Genomic DNA, 16511 nt, shown 5'->3' with positions numbered 1-16511 from the left:
AAAAAAAGTGCCAATTTTTCACATTACTGGAGTTTAAGCAAGCTATACGTGTCACCTTTCCATTGTACTAAGTCAAACAAATAGAGGCAGAAAAAGTAAACTGAAATAATTAAGCCCTTTCTCTAGAATACTGTCTTTATAAATCAGTGTTCTTAAACACCCCTTCTCACCTCTCATGTCCTGATGAAATACTCCTAGATTTTTAGTCTAGTTTTAGTCTCTTAGTTACACTTTGATATTCAGCACAAATCTGTACAGCACTCAAGTACTGCAGTTATTTACAAGGAGAAATACTAACACAGCTGAACTTTACTCATGATGATTCATTATATTATACCTTGTTGTGCTATCATTCTTCTTCACAAAAGTGCAAGCAGGTCAATTAAATTCAGACACACAGCTTAAACATTCATGCAACATCCTGTCATTGCAACACTTGAAGACAAGGTATTCCGCTTTGCATCCATGGATCTCATTTTTCTCTCTGACTGCATCCCAACAGATCAAGCACTGAGAATGTATTTTGCCCAGTCTCACTTCCTGGATTCCAGTCACCGTTTTTGCCTTATTTCATACTGGAATGTGGTCTCTCCAGCCTTGCATCCTCTCAGAGCATGAAAAAGCAATTCTGTCAAAAGTGTATTAAAAAGTAAAGGGTACTTTACCCTTGCCACATTACCCTCTTCTCAGAGTTAGATCATTGCATCACTGCCTCCACAGAGAACACAGTTCTATAGAGAGGCAAATGAGCAAACGACAGGGACATTCAGAGAAAAAGTGCGATGAAGGGTAGTGGTAATATACAAGCTGGTCATGAGCTAAAAGGCTTTGAGATTAAAAGGGATCTCTTCATTGACTTAAAAATATATTCCACTTGCTTGCATCAAGTGATCAGAAACATGACTAGCTGAGGATTCTTAATCTATTTTCAGATCTAACTACTTCCATTAAAAACAAACAAAAAACCCCAAAACAAAACCACCAAAACTTTGCACTTCAATTTCTTTCATCTACCTCTTCCTACAGAAGTTTCCTAGAGCTTTTGTTTGTGTGGTGGCACAAGGAACAAGTCTGGGGAACTGACCGAGCTGTGCAACTCGCCACAAAATGTTTCTGCCGACAGAAGAAGGGGAATACGCACAGGTTGGCAGGCTACCTCCTTGGGTAACAGGGTGGCTCTATTCCAAATGAAGTGCACACGAACCTACTGCCTTCAGCCAGCATCTCTTCCATTAGATCTGCCATCCTATCGCATAATACACACTACATGGGTTTTGCTACAGTCTAAAAGCCTTACCTGTGTTTTGTATCCTCCATGTTTTTGTAAACTGGGTATCAGGAGGGATGGACTCTCCTTCACCTATGGTGACATCTTCAACAAAGGACATGGAGGGTACATTGATATTTGGACTCTCGAAATCATAGTAGGCTCCAATGGCGGCTTGTAGATTCCTAGAAAGCAAAAAAGCAGGTTACAACCTAAAGTACAGGTTCTTTTCACAGGTTTACATACCTCATCCTAAACAGTTAAGCAAAAATATTGTCCAGACTGTATTAGCTCTGCTGCTCACATTTTTTTAAAGCTTTTATCTCTATCACACATGGATTCTCCTAGATAACAGAATTCAAAATACAGCATTTTACTTGCCAGGCACATTATTTTAGACCTCTTTTCTACTCTGCTTCTTATTTTCACTGGAAATCTTGGAACTTAGAGTCTTGGAGACCTCTACCCCATTAGCTCTTAATGAAATTTGCCAAAAAGTTCAAGAGATACTGAGAGAAGGGCTACACAGCTGCATGTAAACAACAGGGCTGTTTCTTTATACTAGCCTTGTTTCCAGAGCTAATTTCAAAAGGACTGAACCTCTCCGTTTTATTTTGGCACAAAAGGTCCAAAGGAGCACAAGATGAACAAAACACAAAGAACACTCTTCTGATAACTCTCACGGCCAAAGGGCATCAGTAGCTACAGATAATAATTCAAGCCTTGCTGCTTTTGAAACATATGGTCATGTATGAGCCACAAGTACTCTAAGACTACTTATTAATCACTAAAGTGCCTGCTCAGCTCTGGAGAGTCACAGCTCAAAGGAACTTATAAACCCTCTGAGTCAAAAGTTCTTACTGAATAAAGACAAATGACAGCAGAAGTCTGTGATATATTAAGGACATTCAGAAAGCCATAAATGCTATTGATTCCTGAGTTGTGGTGTAGCTGAAACACATATGATAATTAATTTGAAAAGAGGAGCAGTCAAACAGGAAGAGGATTCATGAGTCTTAGCTGCCGTTCCACGATATACTATTAAGTTATTATGTAAGTGTTTGGCAAGTCATGTAATTCCTCTGTTTACGCATGTCTGTGAGGTTGTGGCCCTAATTTACATGTTGTGAGTAGGTGCTGTGAGAATGGAGATGAGTAAAATCTCCCCAAAAGCAATGGGCATAATAACTGCTTTTCTTTCATGATTACAAAAAATTTGTGTTGCTTTTTTGAGCAGGATAGGAAAAAAACCTTCAAGAACAGGGAACCACCACCTAAACGAAAACCATGCAGAAGGCGAGTCAGAAGCTGCATTATATAGGTACAGTGATGTATTGAGGGTTTTTATTATGTGGTGGAGTGTCATGTGTCTAAACCAAAGCCAGAAAGCCAAGGTGAAAGCAAGAGAAACATTTGCAGCATGACCCTGAGAAAGAGCAAACATAGGGCTTTTCGGACTGCTTGCCAGCTGGAAAGAGGCTTGAAACGGTGAGCAAAGAAACTGCCTCCTGTCCAATTCCTACAGTGTTCAAGGAAAAAAAAAATAAAATCAGACATTCCAGATAAAATCAGAACTGCATGGAAGAAGTATCACTGCTTTCTCCTTGCAGAAAACATAGGGGACCCAAAGTGTAGTAGCTAATAGCACTGGAGCTTGGGTCAAAGGGGGTAATAGCAGTATTACGCAGATCTGTGAGCCACCCGCGATGGGGTCGAGTAGGAGAGGGCCTAAACAACAGATGTATCAGTTTGGTAATCCATCACAAATGACAGAAGATAATCACCACAGGAGTTACTGACATCCTGCTAAGTCTCCCAGAGCACAGCCAGTGCGTTAGGAGGCACTGGAGGAATGTTCTGCACAACATGGCCATGGTGATCGATTGGCAAATTTAGCGAACTGAGGCTTACAGCGAGACCTTTTGCCATCGACACAGAACGGACTTTGCTACAAAGGGGGGACAAAAGAGCCACCGTGTAAGATCTCCATGTTTAGAACAATGAATTTCAGACCAAGAAGCCATTCTTCAGCTTGAGGCATTTTCTACTTAGGAGTGTCAGGGCTATATTTAATACAGCCAGCTCAGTCAAATGCTACAGGAAGGGTGCATGTCACATTAGCCAATAAATAGAGACAAATGCTCAGTTTTACGTCACCAACCGCCTGTTGCTTATACACTGCACAAGATTTACATAACTCACAACAGGGCTGTGCCAAGAGACTCCTGTTCGCTCAACCAGCTAACACTATGATCTAGAGTTTAGTTTTCACTACGATTTCTTCCTGTATTACAGCAATCCAAGGCAAAAAGTATTCCAAGAGCTACAAAAGACAGCAATACAGCTCTTTCTCTTCCTAATCCCCTACTACATAAATACATTTTCAGACAGACCACAACATCTTGTGAGTTATGATTCTGGAATCAGTAGTAATGACGTTTTATTGACATTGAGAGGAAAAAAAAAGTTCCAAGGGGAAGATTTCTACTGTAATTCTTTGTAAGGCAGCCTGCACTGTTTTTTGTTTGCTTGGCTGCAAATACGCTTCAAAAGGTAGTGGGCTATTTGTGCACATAGGCCCTCTGCCAACTCTCTTCCCCTCCCTGTGTCATATTTCATTGCTTGCTTTGCCATTGGGAAACAACTCCAGCCCTCCGCAGCATTTAGTTAAAAACTAACTAAAGAAGAACACATGCTGAAAAACAGATTTGCCACCCTTTTGTGATCAGATATCCACAAACCCACCTTCCTGCTCCTGCCATTTTGATCAATGTGCAGCAGGCTTTGTTTGGGGTGAGCCCTTTTACACTTTCAGATACATCTTGCCTTTTCCACTAGAGAATTAAAAAGAAGCTTCCAGAAACTAAAGAGAAATTGAAAGTGCCAAGAGCCAAAGTCAGGATGACAAAGCAAATCTCACTTAAGTTCAGGTTCTTTGACACAGACAACCCTAAGAGATAGCCACTGAGAGGCCGTATGGCACGGCTCTGCTGCAAGAGATACCCACGGTGCTCACATTTTAGTCATGCTCTCTGCTTACACAACCAGCAAAGCCAGCACCGAATCACTGCTAGCTTTGTTTCCACTCTTTCCAAGAGACAGTGCTCCCCCCTCCTTCCCTACCCCCAAAAAACCCAACTATCAGTTTGAATGCAGTACTTTGCTTGGGGAAAATGAGTGCCATTTGCGGAGGCAACCTATTTGTGACCTGATTATTTGCAGGTTCTTGAGACTATAGTACACCCTACTGCTCTGCCTTTCTACTATAGGCACAGTATTACCCGACTTTACAAGCAAATGCAAGCATTTAATGAGAGAGATGGCTTCAAGGTCAAACACACTCAAGGCCCTGAAATTTGTTTTTTGTTTTGTTTTGTTTTAATATACACACAATTTTTTCTTTTTTTTAGGTCTTTACCCTTGTGCCTTAGCTGTAATTGCATAGCACCAACTGCAGATACTTCAGGGACAGAAACGAAGAGTTAGACGTCCGAGAGGAAGGGGTTATCATCTAAAGCTTCTGCTTACACATCCATGCCTGCTTTATTTTACTTGTCCTAGGTGTGACTTGCACCACACTACCCTTTTGCTCTCTGCCATATGAGATAAATTACTATTATAAACCAAACAACTTTGAAATGAAGATGAGCATGCCAAATCCAGCCAGTGTAATTTACATGACTGATCTCTGCTAATTACAGGGATGGCCATACATGTCTTTCTTAACATAGGCCTTCAGGTGTCAGGCCCTCCTTACCTTTCCTAAATTAAGCAATTTTTCCATTTTCAGAGCAGTCCTGGACTCTAACAGTTTCTAGCTCTGCCATCCCTACAGAGCAGGTCTGACAGGATTTAGGCTCAAACTCCTGAAAAAAGCCTGCAATCAGAAGTCACCCCAGCGACCTGGTGAGCCTACTTAAAATCAACACAGTGCTCAATTTTAGTCCTAAGAGCAAGATTCTGGAAAGAGAGAGGGGAGAAGACAGCAATAAAGGTTATAGCTCCATATTATCAACCAGATCCATTCTAACTACGAGTATCCCACTCCTTCCTCTCCAAGGGCATCCCATGACTCTTACCTGTCAAGTGCTTTTCCAACAAACTACTACCCACAGAACCAGAGAAAGTGTTCCTTTTTCAGATCAATTCTTTCGCTCTGCTGCTTTGTTTCAAGCCTCAGGAGCTAAATTAGAATAGTGAAGTTAAAACCTTCTCTGCTAATAGCTCTGGAGATGTCCCTTAACAACTCTTAAGTGTTTGCAAAGAGGTGGTTTATCTTGAGCCATTCTTTCCCTTCCCTGTTTTTTTCCAGACAGCCTTTTGTTATGTTAAACCAATATATTTAGACAGTAATTACTCCCAATTAACTAGGTCACCACGCAGTATTCAAAAATAAAAGAAACTCTCCCAAATCAATTCAAAAACTAGAGGCCTCCTTATACAACCTGACTGTTGTGCAAACAAAAAGCAATATACAGGTAATTGGAAATATTTTTTTGTAATGAATTGAATCAGATTCTTTTTTAAGAGAATGAAGAAACCAAAGCACTGAGGCTTACTCACTGCAGCCTTATGCAAAGCAGGGCATATGCACAATACCTAATCCTTCTGTTACCAATAAAACATATGATTCTTTCAACATATACAAGTTAAGCATCATGGAAGGGAAGCAATACAAACAAGGTGATCCTAACATACGAGACAAGGGACATTAGAGTCCTGGCAAACAGACACTCTGGAAGGAGGAAGAGGGAAAGTGAATTGGAGGAATCGTCTACCATCCAGCAGCTGTAACCCTCCCACACACCTCTCCCACCGACCATCGTGCATGGCTGACACAAGGAATGGCATTTTGGTTTTGTTTTCAATCCAGCAGCTTAAGGATCTGAACTCGAAAAAAATCTCTTATGATGTGCAGGTTGTCTAGTGTATGTGGTGACACATAAGAATTCCACAGCAAAATAACATTTACAGTAGAAAGCAACAACTTTAAAATTTTAACTATAAATCTTATAGGAATCTAAGTTTTCATTTATTGTCAAATTCTTTGATGAAAGATGCAAAGAAAAAGATTTTTTTTTTTTAAAGAAAGATAGATTTTTGGGAGATAAAAATCCAAATCAAATCAAAGCTTAAGCTTAAAATCTAGCATGCAGATTTTGCTCTTACTAGCTCCTGCCCACTCCTACAGCCACACCACCTATCCCTAGCTAACAGGTGAAATTTTCTAGTGCTCTGATTCTCCTGAGCTGTCAGAAAAAGCAAAGGCTAGACTTCTCAGTGCTATACCGAGTTAGCCTTCAATTTAGAATTTCACAGAGGATGTAGCCCTTAGATCATACACAGACAGTAAGTAGAGGACATTTATTAAGTCAAGTAGAAAGCACTTTGACAAATGGACTCAGTCACTTCGTTGTGCAGAGCGACTGTAATAAAGTGACTGCCAAGTTACATTTCTCTCCCTCTGTGGAGGAAGAGAAAAGCCAGGCAAGTGTCCAATCTGTAATGTATGTTCGTTGTATGTCCTCAGCACTCACATATGGTGCAATATTTTCTCATGAGAAAGGCAACTCAGGTGTTATTCTCCTGGAAACCCGCAGTGCAAAACTGAGCAGCAATATAAAAGTACAATAAAATCTCAAGAACACAATAAGTTACACAGAACACCTTGTACTCTTTCCGTAACTGAATTCTCAACCTTTACAGACCTTTCTCTCGTTCTCCAAATGCAGTATGTAACCAGGCACCATAATACCCCATAAGGTGTCCATTGTTAAAAACAGAAAGAAATGTGCAAAAGAAATAGCGCAGCAGATGGATAATTTCTCACTCCTAAATAATGGAACATCTCTACGTGATACAGGTGGGAGAGACTAAAAATGTACACGGAGGACATCCAAACGAGGCAATCCCAAGTCCACTCTTTTTGTCTCTTAGCCTAGCATCTTATTTGGATTTTATTTGCCCCAGCTATTGGGGAACTGGATTGATAACACTATGGGCTAGGAGATCTCAAACAGCTCTCCTATTGCTCCTGAAGTAGGAGACGCCGCCCTCAAAGCCTTAGAGAAAGCTGAAGGGGGAAGAGATGCGCTCATTACGCCGCAGGGAAGCACTTTTACCTGGAGTTTTCAATTCAAACATTTTCAATAGAGATGACACATGGCAATTAAGTGGAAAGTGTCAAGATGTTTTTGAAGGACTGGAATTTTAATCAGTGAATAGCTTTCAATAGAGACATAATTTCAGAAAGCAAAATTTGTGTATCAGTTAACTTCATTCTTGACCTCTCTTACACTAAACCATGAGGTTGGGAAGCTACTTTAGAAAACGTTAGATGATCCAAAATGACCACTGAGGGAAGTCAAAAACTTTAAGCTGAACTTACACAGCTGAAGGGGGGGGGGGAAGAGTTGGCTAATTCAAAGCTTATGTATTTTCTCACATGAAGCCACAGAAAAACATTTCATTGTCTTAGCTGAAAACAGCCAGTTCCAAATACAAGTGGGATGTTCCAGGAAGACGACAGAAACCTGCGGTGACTAGAAGCAATACTGTGCTCTCTGCAGGGGCAGCACAAGGAAAGAAACTGAGAGGCCACAGAAGAGGCACACCATTTTCAGTGCACCCCAAACCACCAAAGGAAATCACTTTCCTTTGGCAGGCTTTTAGATGCCTAAACACACACATCGGCAGTTTAACCATTATCGCGGTGCCTGCACTTGGCTGAGCGCTGTACCTTGCCAAACAGCAGCAAGCAGTCTCAATGACAGAATCAATACTACAATGCTGCTATAAGCACAAGTCCACACAGCCATCCCCAGCAGCTGAACCCTCCTAAAGCAGGTGGTCAGGAGCTTTAAGCAGGGGGTAAAATATTTTGAGAATGTCACAGCAGGAGCTGCTCTCTACTTGCTGCCATTGAACACAGGCAACAGCTCTTCCCCATGGAAAGTAAGCAAGAGCTGCCAGTACGCAAAAGATTCTGTAATTGCTAATTCCACAGTATAAACTATGTCACCAATCTATAATTGTCTGCATTAAAGTAAAGGGGGATTAAGCTACAGAAACTGTCTGAGAACAAGTTCAGGCATGTAAGGCAGTCCAGCTGGACTAAAATTATATTGTACCCGATTCCTTCTGCTACAGTTGTCTGCTTACATTTCCATTTCACACGCACCCAATTTTTAAATGTTTTGTAACTTGGAGCACAGCACAATTATAGCATGTTCTACAGTTAAAAATACAATATATTTACAGTCTAGCTTTCATTCAAAATAATCAGGTCACATATTTTGAGTTATTCTGGAGAAGAGGTGTGTGTTCGCTTTTTTTTTAATGCACTAAATAAAAGCTGTCCAAGAAAATATTTTTCAATTGTTTAAATCTATAATTTTATTATTTTTAGTAGCATCAGGGGACAGCTATGGACATCAGAGATTTAACAGTCTACAATAGTTCACATGTACTAAGACATCCACTATGCTTTAAGTTAGCCACAATGGCTGAAGCAGTTTAAAAACTGTTTTCTGCTCCCCAGCCATAGGGTATGACTGACCCTATGTATGCGCCACTTAGCAGCAGCCATAGCTCAGAGATTGGCAGTCTGTCCTGGCATTTCGGCAACAGCACCTCAAGAGCTACTAGACCCATTTATTTCTATGGTGTCTTTTCTGCCTGTAAGGAGAGCAGCTCATCAAAAGTTTTAGAGTAAGAATGCTATCATGTTTAAATCCTCGTCTTCCCTCTTCCCTACTACTAAAATTTATCAAAACCCCAATGATCTTTTAAACCAAGTGCTTCACCCTTCTCACCACGTTCAGTTCAATTGGTCACCACCCACAAATATTAATAACTAGAGTTACATTAAGACCTAGATCACTTAAAACAATTCCCATGTACTGAGACACATAGAACACAAGATTGTTTTGTTTTTATCACCCGATCTAGGAAGAAGAGAAGCCAAGTAATACGACTTCCCACTCCCCACTATCAGTCCCCTAATAGATGCCTGGATGAGTATTGAACGAACCCAAAGAAGTTTCCAGGGAAGGAGGAGGATTGACTTGAAAGATTAGGTCTCGGGTTTCCTCCGTGACACAAGGATTCCCCCCACCGCCCTCTCAAAAGGAAAGGAGTATCAAGACTAAGCTTGTTATAGAGAGCACTGGGGAAGTTTTCCTCAGATTTATCTGAATGTGGATTAGCAAAAGGGAAGTCATAGGAGTCCCATGGACCAAGACAAGGAGCAGACGAAACATGGACAGCAGGGACCTCTGAACTCTTCTAAGGTAAAGCACACACACCACAACTCCCCACTCGCAATGGCATAATAATCTTTGTGGCAAATCCAACAAAGCCAACATAAACACAAAAGAAGGGTTTATATTCATCAGTTCAGGGAAAGAGAAAATCCTACCGTTTGTGGTTTTACCCTACCTTCCTTTCACTTCTCACATGTGGAGAAAAAGAGGAAAACTCAATAAATGTAGTAAGACAGAACTTCTATTGAAAATCAGATGGAGTTCTCTGATAGCAGTTGATTAGTTTACTGGACATCAACCAAAACATTGCCTTCAAACAGCTGAGGAAGCCAAACTAATTTGTTCACACTTCAGTCAGGATTTCCAAATAAAAGCTAGAGAAGGGATCTTGATATCTTGACAAGAATAGACATTTTTTCTCCACAAACACAAATCTAACAACATATTAGATCTATAATCAGAAGTATTTGATCAGTAATGAGAGATGCATATTTGCATCTGAAGAATGATAAAAAAGTGTTTTGATTTAAGAGATCAACTAAATTCTTGGGGGGTTGCTAGTGTTTAAGCAAGGGTTGGAATAAAAATGCAGGTATTTTAATGGCAGTGGTTAGTTGTAGTGAACCCCTCTACCAGACCAATCATGTAGAGCCACACTGTAATCAATAAAATGGCTTTTGCTTTAACCACACGATCAAAGGATTCATGGTGCAGGAGCAGCTAAGGCCACACATTCCACCTCAATACTCATATCCTGATAGGTAATGCCTAAAAACTTCACAGCTGCAGAGTCTGACTTTGCAGGTCCTTATATTTGCTTTCTATATATGCTTTTTCCATAGATCTTTGAAACATAACATGCAACTGTTCGAAGACTGGGAAAAAAAAAAAGAAAAAGAAAAAAGATTTACCATAGGATGACTGGATAGATTGTACCAGCAAACCCTTTAAATACAGTAACTGCGGGAAAGCTGAGGACACTGGGGTGAAGAGCCTGCCCGCACACCAGTACTGTCCTTTGGCCAACCCGTGGCAACCAGTCTGTGTCTGAGCTGGGAAGGAGCATTTCAAACCTGAGTTTTTCCTGACACACACTTGGAGAGCTTCTTTCAAAAAGCAGTCCAAAAATCTCTTAATGGAGGACATCTACATGTTTGGGGTTTTTTTTAATGGCAGTTCTGCAAATACCTGCAAGGTTAAAAATCAAGACCAGGAATACCAGTGCTACCCATTATGCGAAATGCATCATGTGCGAGTGAATCCAGTTGATTTGAGACTGTTACATTAAATTCTGGATGTCCTGACCTAAATATACTTTGAGTATTTCTCAGAATAGTACCTATAGTCCAGCACTACTATCAAGTATTAACAGATATGCTTTCATCCACAGATCCCAGTTCTACTTAAAGTAGCATCCTATCACATTTGCTAGAAAGCAAAAATTAAACACTTCTACAAAGTCAGAGTAAAAGCAATTAAAAAAAACCCTATTAGCTAAAACATGTCTATAGACTCCCAATCAAGTACATCCACTTCTGGGCAATATAGGTGGTTCATTTGATATAAAGAATTTAAACAGCCCATCCACAGGGATCAAAACATGCATTTATAAGGCAATTTTAATTTTGTTAAAAGCCAATATACTGTCTGTTGTCCAAGACCAATAAAACACTTGCACAGAAATGTTAGATACATTTTCCTTGCTATGCTCGAAAATTTCAGATCTCTGATGTAAAAATCGATATTGCCACTAGCTAATTGCTACCTCGCCTTGGCTCCCCTCACTCATACATACAGAAATGCCCTACATTTTACACAATATAGAAAAACATTTTACAGCAGATTTCTGTAATATTTTCAGAGATAAACTTATAAATATTTTCATGCAAAACACCATCTTTAGAGTACTAGTTAAACCATGACACAGCTACAAATTCTTCTAAGCATATGAAAAAAATTGAGGACCTCCAGAAGAGATCTGACAACTTTACAAAAAATGACCTTAAAAAGACCTTTTTCACCAGAAAGCTAGATCAAAAAAGTCTAGGGTTCGCAATAAAGCTTTTCCCCACACACACACAGTGGAAACCATCATTATCCGACACATTTCAATTAATTATCACACCTACTAGACTCATAAAAATTCAGCTTTCTAAACAAAAGCTAGAAAGAGTGTAAAGAAATATTACATGTAAATTACTGAAATATACATACACTAAATTAAGTCTTCCAAATTAGGAATCCCTTCACAGCCAACTGTGTTGAAATACAGATTTTAAACCCAGCACCACTAGCTACTTCAAATCAAATTCACTTTCTCACAGAATTAAAGAAGCTCCAAGCCTTACGCTGCAGCCTCTCACCCTCAAACTTGATATACTCTCCAATTAAAAAAGGTAATTCCTCTTCTTTCTCACAATACAATTTCCATACCAGCTTTAGAGTAATCTAATGACTTTTATGAAATAGGCCTTAACTGAGTGTCAACAAAAAATAAAATGCATGTTCTGTGCAAATTTTCCTCTGCTCTTACATTTACACTAACCCATATTGCTGAAAACCGGTCAAGGCTAGGCTGACACTTCAGAACTTTGCTTTGCAAGTGTTTTCGGAAAGTCCAATCTGCCCTGGTGCCACCTATCCAGACACCTACAACTGTTCTCATGTTAGGAAGACTGAGTAGGTATTTCAGCACAGACTCATTCCGCATCAACTGCCTGACCTGAACAATCCCTATTTTTAAAGCATTAGCACAAAGGGTTTTCAAAAGGAGTTTCTTATGTAGGTAGACCGAGTCTAGACAAGTTCAGACACGTTCCTGGCCCTACTATCACATAACAGTGAAGAGCTGTAGCCAACACCTGGAACTTAGCTTTACCACAAAAATGACTCCCACCAGCCCACTGAGCCCCCTCCCTCCAACCTGCGGTGCTGGATGTGCTTCGTGTGCAGGCAGCCGGGCTTCTGCATTGCATAACATCTGGAGGGGGGAAGGGAGCAGGGAGAGTTAAGCATGCCATTTAATGGAGGGTGGATTTTTATCCTAGATGCAATGGCAGCAAAAAGCCCTCCACGACTACGCCGCCTGGGTTTTCCTCCCGAGGAAGAAAATGTTTCAGTGCCAAAACATCTTTTGGAGAAGTTCGCTTTTGGCTTTAGGCCAAAAGCAAAAGCTCAACCTCTCACTCTAAAGCCTCACAACTTCTGGTGAAAAATAAATAAATAAGTAGTAAAGAGGGACAATGTGTGCTGCCTTTAAAGAATGTACAGCCAGGACTCTCAGAAAGGGCAAAGCCGGGTTTATGCAGCAGAAAGCTAAGAAGTTAGAACAGCCCACAAACAGAACTCCATGCGTAATTAGAAAGAGGCAGAACTCTAGGAAAGTGTTTAATAAATAACAGGGGAAAAGACAACTCAAAGTGTTTAACCTGTGTTTCTTGAAGATCAAGGAGCAGTCTCAGAAACTTAGGATGCATATGTTCTACCTGAAGCATTTTTGCAGTATTGTTAATAAAACCAGTTGGCAGTTTCTTAGTACTGTCCCAAGTCTGCCAGAACTTCGAAAGTGCATTGAGCAATTCCAGGTAAACTGGGGAAGTGGACAGACTTTTAAAGGCTACTTACAAATATCTGCATTGCTCCACAATCAAACACTGATTTTTTTTCCCCAAATTGGCTGAACAAGCTTTTTTAAAGTAATTCTTCTATTCCAGCAGGACTGCAAATTTACTTTAAATATGTTAAAGACAATTTCTAACGATACTATTGGAAATATTCTTTCAAAACACATTACATCTCAGATTATTTACTACACAATACATGAAAGGCATACAACAGAGAAGTAACTTCAGGTCTGGAGACTACGTAATTATCGCCAAAGAGCAGCTTGCCACACTTGTGAAAAAAGTTCTAGCGAAAATTAGTGAAATAACCCATACATGGACATCACTAAAAAGAACCCAGTCTACCAGGTAAGCGCACTTCTCTCACCCCTGCTGTGAACTCCCTCACCATTTCTTGCAGATGAACATTAATCCTGATGCAGAAAGAGAGGGAAGGGATCATCATTGCAGAAAAGTGCCATACCTTTAACAAAAGGAAAAGTGACTTGACAGTCTCATCAAGACAAATTATTTGCAGGACAGACTGACGATAGAAGATTCTGACCCTAATTCTAGGCCACAAAAACCAAACCTAGTAGGCCACTGCATAACATCACCTGGGACAGTGTGGATTACGCAGGGTCCCTCAACATGACAACGGAAAGGTTTCCAGAAAAGTAAAATGTGTCTTGATGGCAGCTTTTTATAATGACTGAGAGCTGGGTTAGCATATTCAGGCCGATAACCCAAAGACCATACTAAGAAGAGGTAGGAGCTGGAGAAAAGGACCGAAACACAGCGGCAGAACTGCAAACTGCACAGAAACAGGCACAACAAATGATACCGCAGGTCAGGAAAGCAGCGCCCTAGCAAGAACACACGAGAAAAACGAGCAGCACCTGTCAGCATACCTAACTCAACTCCCTGCTGTTGAAAGGTTAAACTCTCACAGGCTTTAAGCCCACTCTAAGAGTAATCACACTACACTCTGCGCTATTTTTCATATACTCTTGTATACACTACACCGACTTAACAGATTTCCTTTTTACACGCCCCCACCCATATACAAAGCTTATCAACTAATACTTAAAAAAAAAAAATCAAAAACTTATGTTTTCAGAACCAAACTAGCCACTGACATGAAATTAAAGCTATTTTCATCACTTAAAATTTTCTTCAACTGTCATTAAAAGATTTTTCAAAAAAGCCATTGGTTATAAGATTGTATTTGAGATACTGTTACTTCAAAATGAAATTAAATACTCCTGAAAAAGAAAGAGCTTCTTCAACGCAAACCAGGAATACTATGGTTATACATAGTATCTTCACAAGTAACTTTCAGGTTCAGCTCTGCTAAGCTTTCTGCTCTCCCAAGGAACATCACAGAAAAAAAACCAGTGTTACGCTGCAGCATTGGTAGTTTTACTCATATTATCCACACAGGAATAAAGTGGGAAAGCATCTTCTGCTGTGAACCACTTCTCCAAAGCAAACTCCTGAACTCCTCAGGAGAGACCTTCTTTCATATTGGATCAGCTTACAAAACACATGGTATTATTTGCTATTCCCTTACTCCCTCTGCAGATGCAGATTTGCTAATATAATTCAATATAGAGCTGCAGAAGGAGGGAAAGATGAAAGGAAAAAGGTGACAAAGTTGTCTTATTACCGCTTATTAGTTGAACAATTCCGCGCAAGTTTTTTCCCCAACTGTTGATATCAAGACTTTCGCTTGGATTTCAAGTTCCAAACCTGAGGTTTCTGGATTTGATGCCATACCACTAACAAAAAATAGTAACTACAACTTTACTAAGTAATCTCTGTTAGCAATATCTGAAACAAAAACCACTTGGCTCTCCTGCACCCATCACAGTGAAGAGATGCAAGCCTAACAAGAGGGTCCCATTTTGGTTACTGCCCTGCACAACAGCAAAGCTGTTAGAGATGGTTTAAAAGACGCAGGTAGTAACAACGAGTCAAACCCCACAATTCAGACAGCAGCAATTTCACAACATTCTTTCGCAGCCACTGGGCTTACTGCACCACTAACACTCCCGGTTTCTGTTTTTCACCCATTATGTTGCATATTTCCCACGTTTTTCTCAAGCTGCAGCTTCCCTGATAACTTGTACCTGCTTTTTTTCTAGGGCAGTAACACAGAGCCTTTATAAAGCCAAAATATACACCGCAAGCCAGAGTATTTAAAGAGAGACCCCGAGTTTGCAAGGAGATGCTAACTTTTTACCAAACACCTGGTTAACTTTCACATGGAGACCGTGGTAGCTTTAAGACGTCCATACAGCCTTTCCACCACAGTTTTCCCCCCTTCTGAAGCCTGCTTTAGGGTCCGGGGCACCATAATCCATCCCTGAATTCAACTCATCCTCCCGTTCCGCAGAGAAAGCGCCCTTTAAGAGCTTCTGGGTCCGCTGGATCACATGCCCCTCTTCCTATCAATTAGTCACTCTTTAACAGCTTTGCAGCCCTTTGACCGACGAGCTCCTCGAACTGGTAAAATCACAACCCTAGAGAGGGGAGGGGAGCCCGAGTCCCTCCTCAGCCCCGTCCTGCTCCTCTCCTCCTCCGCGCTGCCATGATAGCTCCCTCCCCACCGCACACGCACCCCGCTCCGCTGGCGGCCCACCGTCGGTTCGCCCCGCCACCACCGACCCCGGGGAAGGGGAGGGGGAAAGGGGGAGGCCCGCAACAAACACCGCCCCCCCCCTCCACACGACAGCTTCCCCCCTCCCCCGGCGGGGCCCCGCGGGTGGCGGGACGGGCCTGCCGCCCCCTGAGGCGGCTCGGGGCGGGGGACAAGGCGGCCGGCTCGGTGCGCGGCCCCTCAGCGCCGGCGGCCTCCCCAGGCTCGCCTCAGGCGCTCAGCCTCCGCGGGGCGGGCGGCCTCCCGCCCTTCCCCTCAGCCGCCCTCAGGGCCGGCGGCCTCTCGCCGCTCCCCTCCGCCGCCTCCCCGAGGCCCGCGGCCCCTCAGGGCCCCCCGCGGCCCCCCGCACCAGTTGGTCATGTCGAGGAAGAAGGCGCAGCCGGCGGGGCTGAGCTGGAAGCCGAGGAGCCGCTGGAACTCGCCGATCAGCACGTCCTTGTCGGTGGTGCCCAGGCAGCTGAACTTCTGCATCAGCTCCGCGTCCAGGTCCACGTCCATGCCCTCCATGGCGCTCAGACGGTCCCCGCCGCCCCGGGGCCGCCCCGCTGCCGCCGCCGCCGCCGCCTCAGCGCCGCATGGGGGCGAGGGGGGAGCGCGGGCACGGCGGGGGGCGGGGGGGAGGGGGCGCGGGCGACGCCAGCCGCTGCTGGCACTGCGCAAGCGCCGCTCCGCCTCACGCGAGGGGCACGCGGCTTATGACGCCACCGCGCTGGCGC

At 42.4% G+C, this 16511-nt stretch overlaps 1 protein-coding gene across 1 annotated transcript in view; it reads right to left on the bottom strand.

The window, feature by feature from the left end:
• ILRUN (inflammation and lipid regulator with UBA-like and NBR1-like domains) overlaps positions 1 to 16416 on the bottom strand; it is a 34685-nt gene extending 18269 nt beyond the window's left edge. Inside the window, exons 1-2 of the mRNA XM_075174482.1 lie at positions 16145 to 16416; positions 1298 to 1452 (exon numbers count right to left, since the gene is read on the bottom strand). Coding sequence (XP_075030583.1) covers positions 1298 to 1452; positions 16145 to 16302 — 313 coding nt within the window. The 5' untranslated portion in view covers positions 16303 to 16416. The remainder of the gene's footprint in view (positions 1 to 1297; positions 1453 to 16144) is intronic.
• Positions 16417 to 16511: the final 95 nt, after the last annotated feature.

The sequence above is a fragment of the Calonectris borealis genome, chromosome 26 (assembly GCF_964195595.1).
Source record: "Calonectris borealis chromosome 26, bCalBor7.hap1.2, whole genome shotgun sequence".
Lineage (NCBI taxonomy): Eukaryota > Metazoa > Chordata > Aves > Procellariiformes > Procellariidae > Calonectris > Calonectris borealis.
This window is presented reverse-complemented; position numbering and strand designations above follow the sequence as displayed.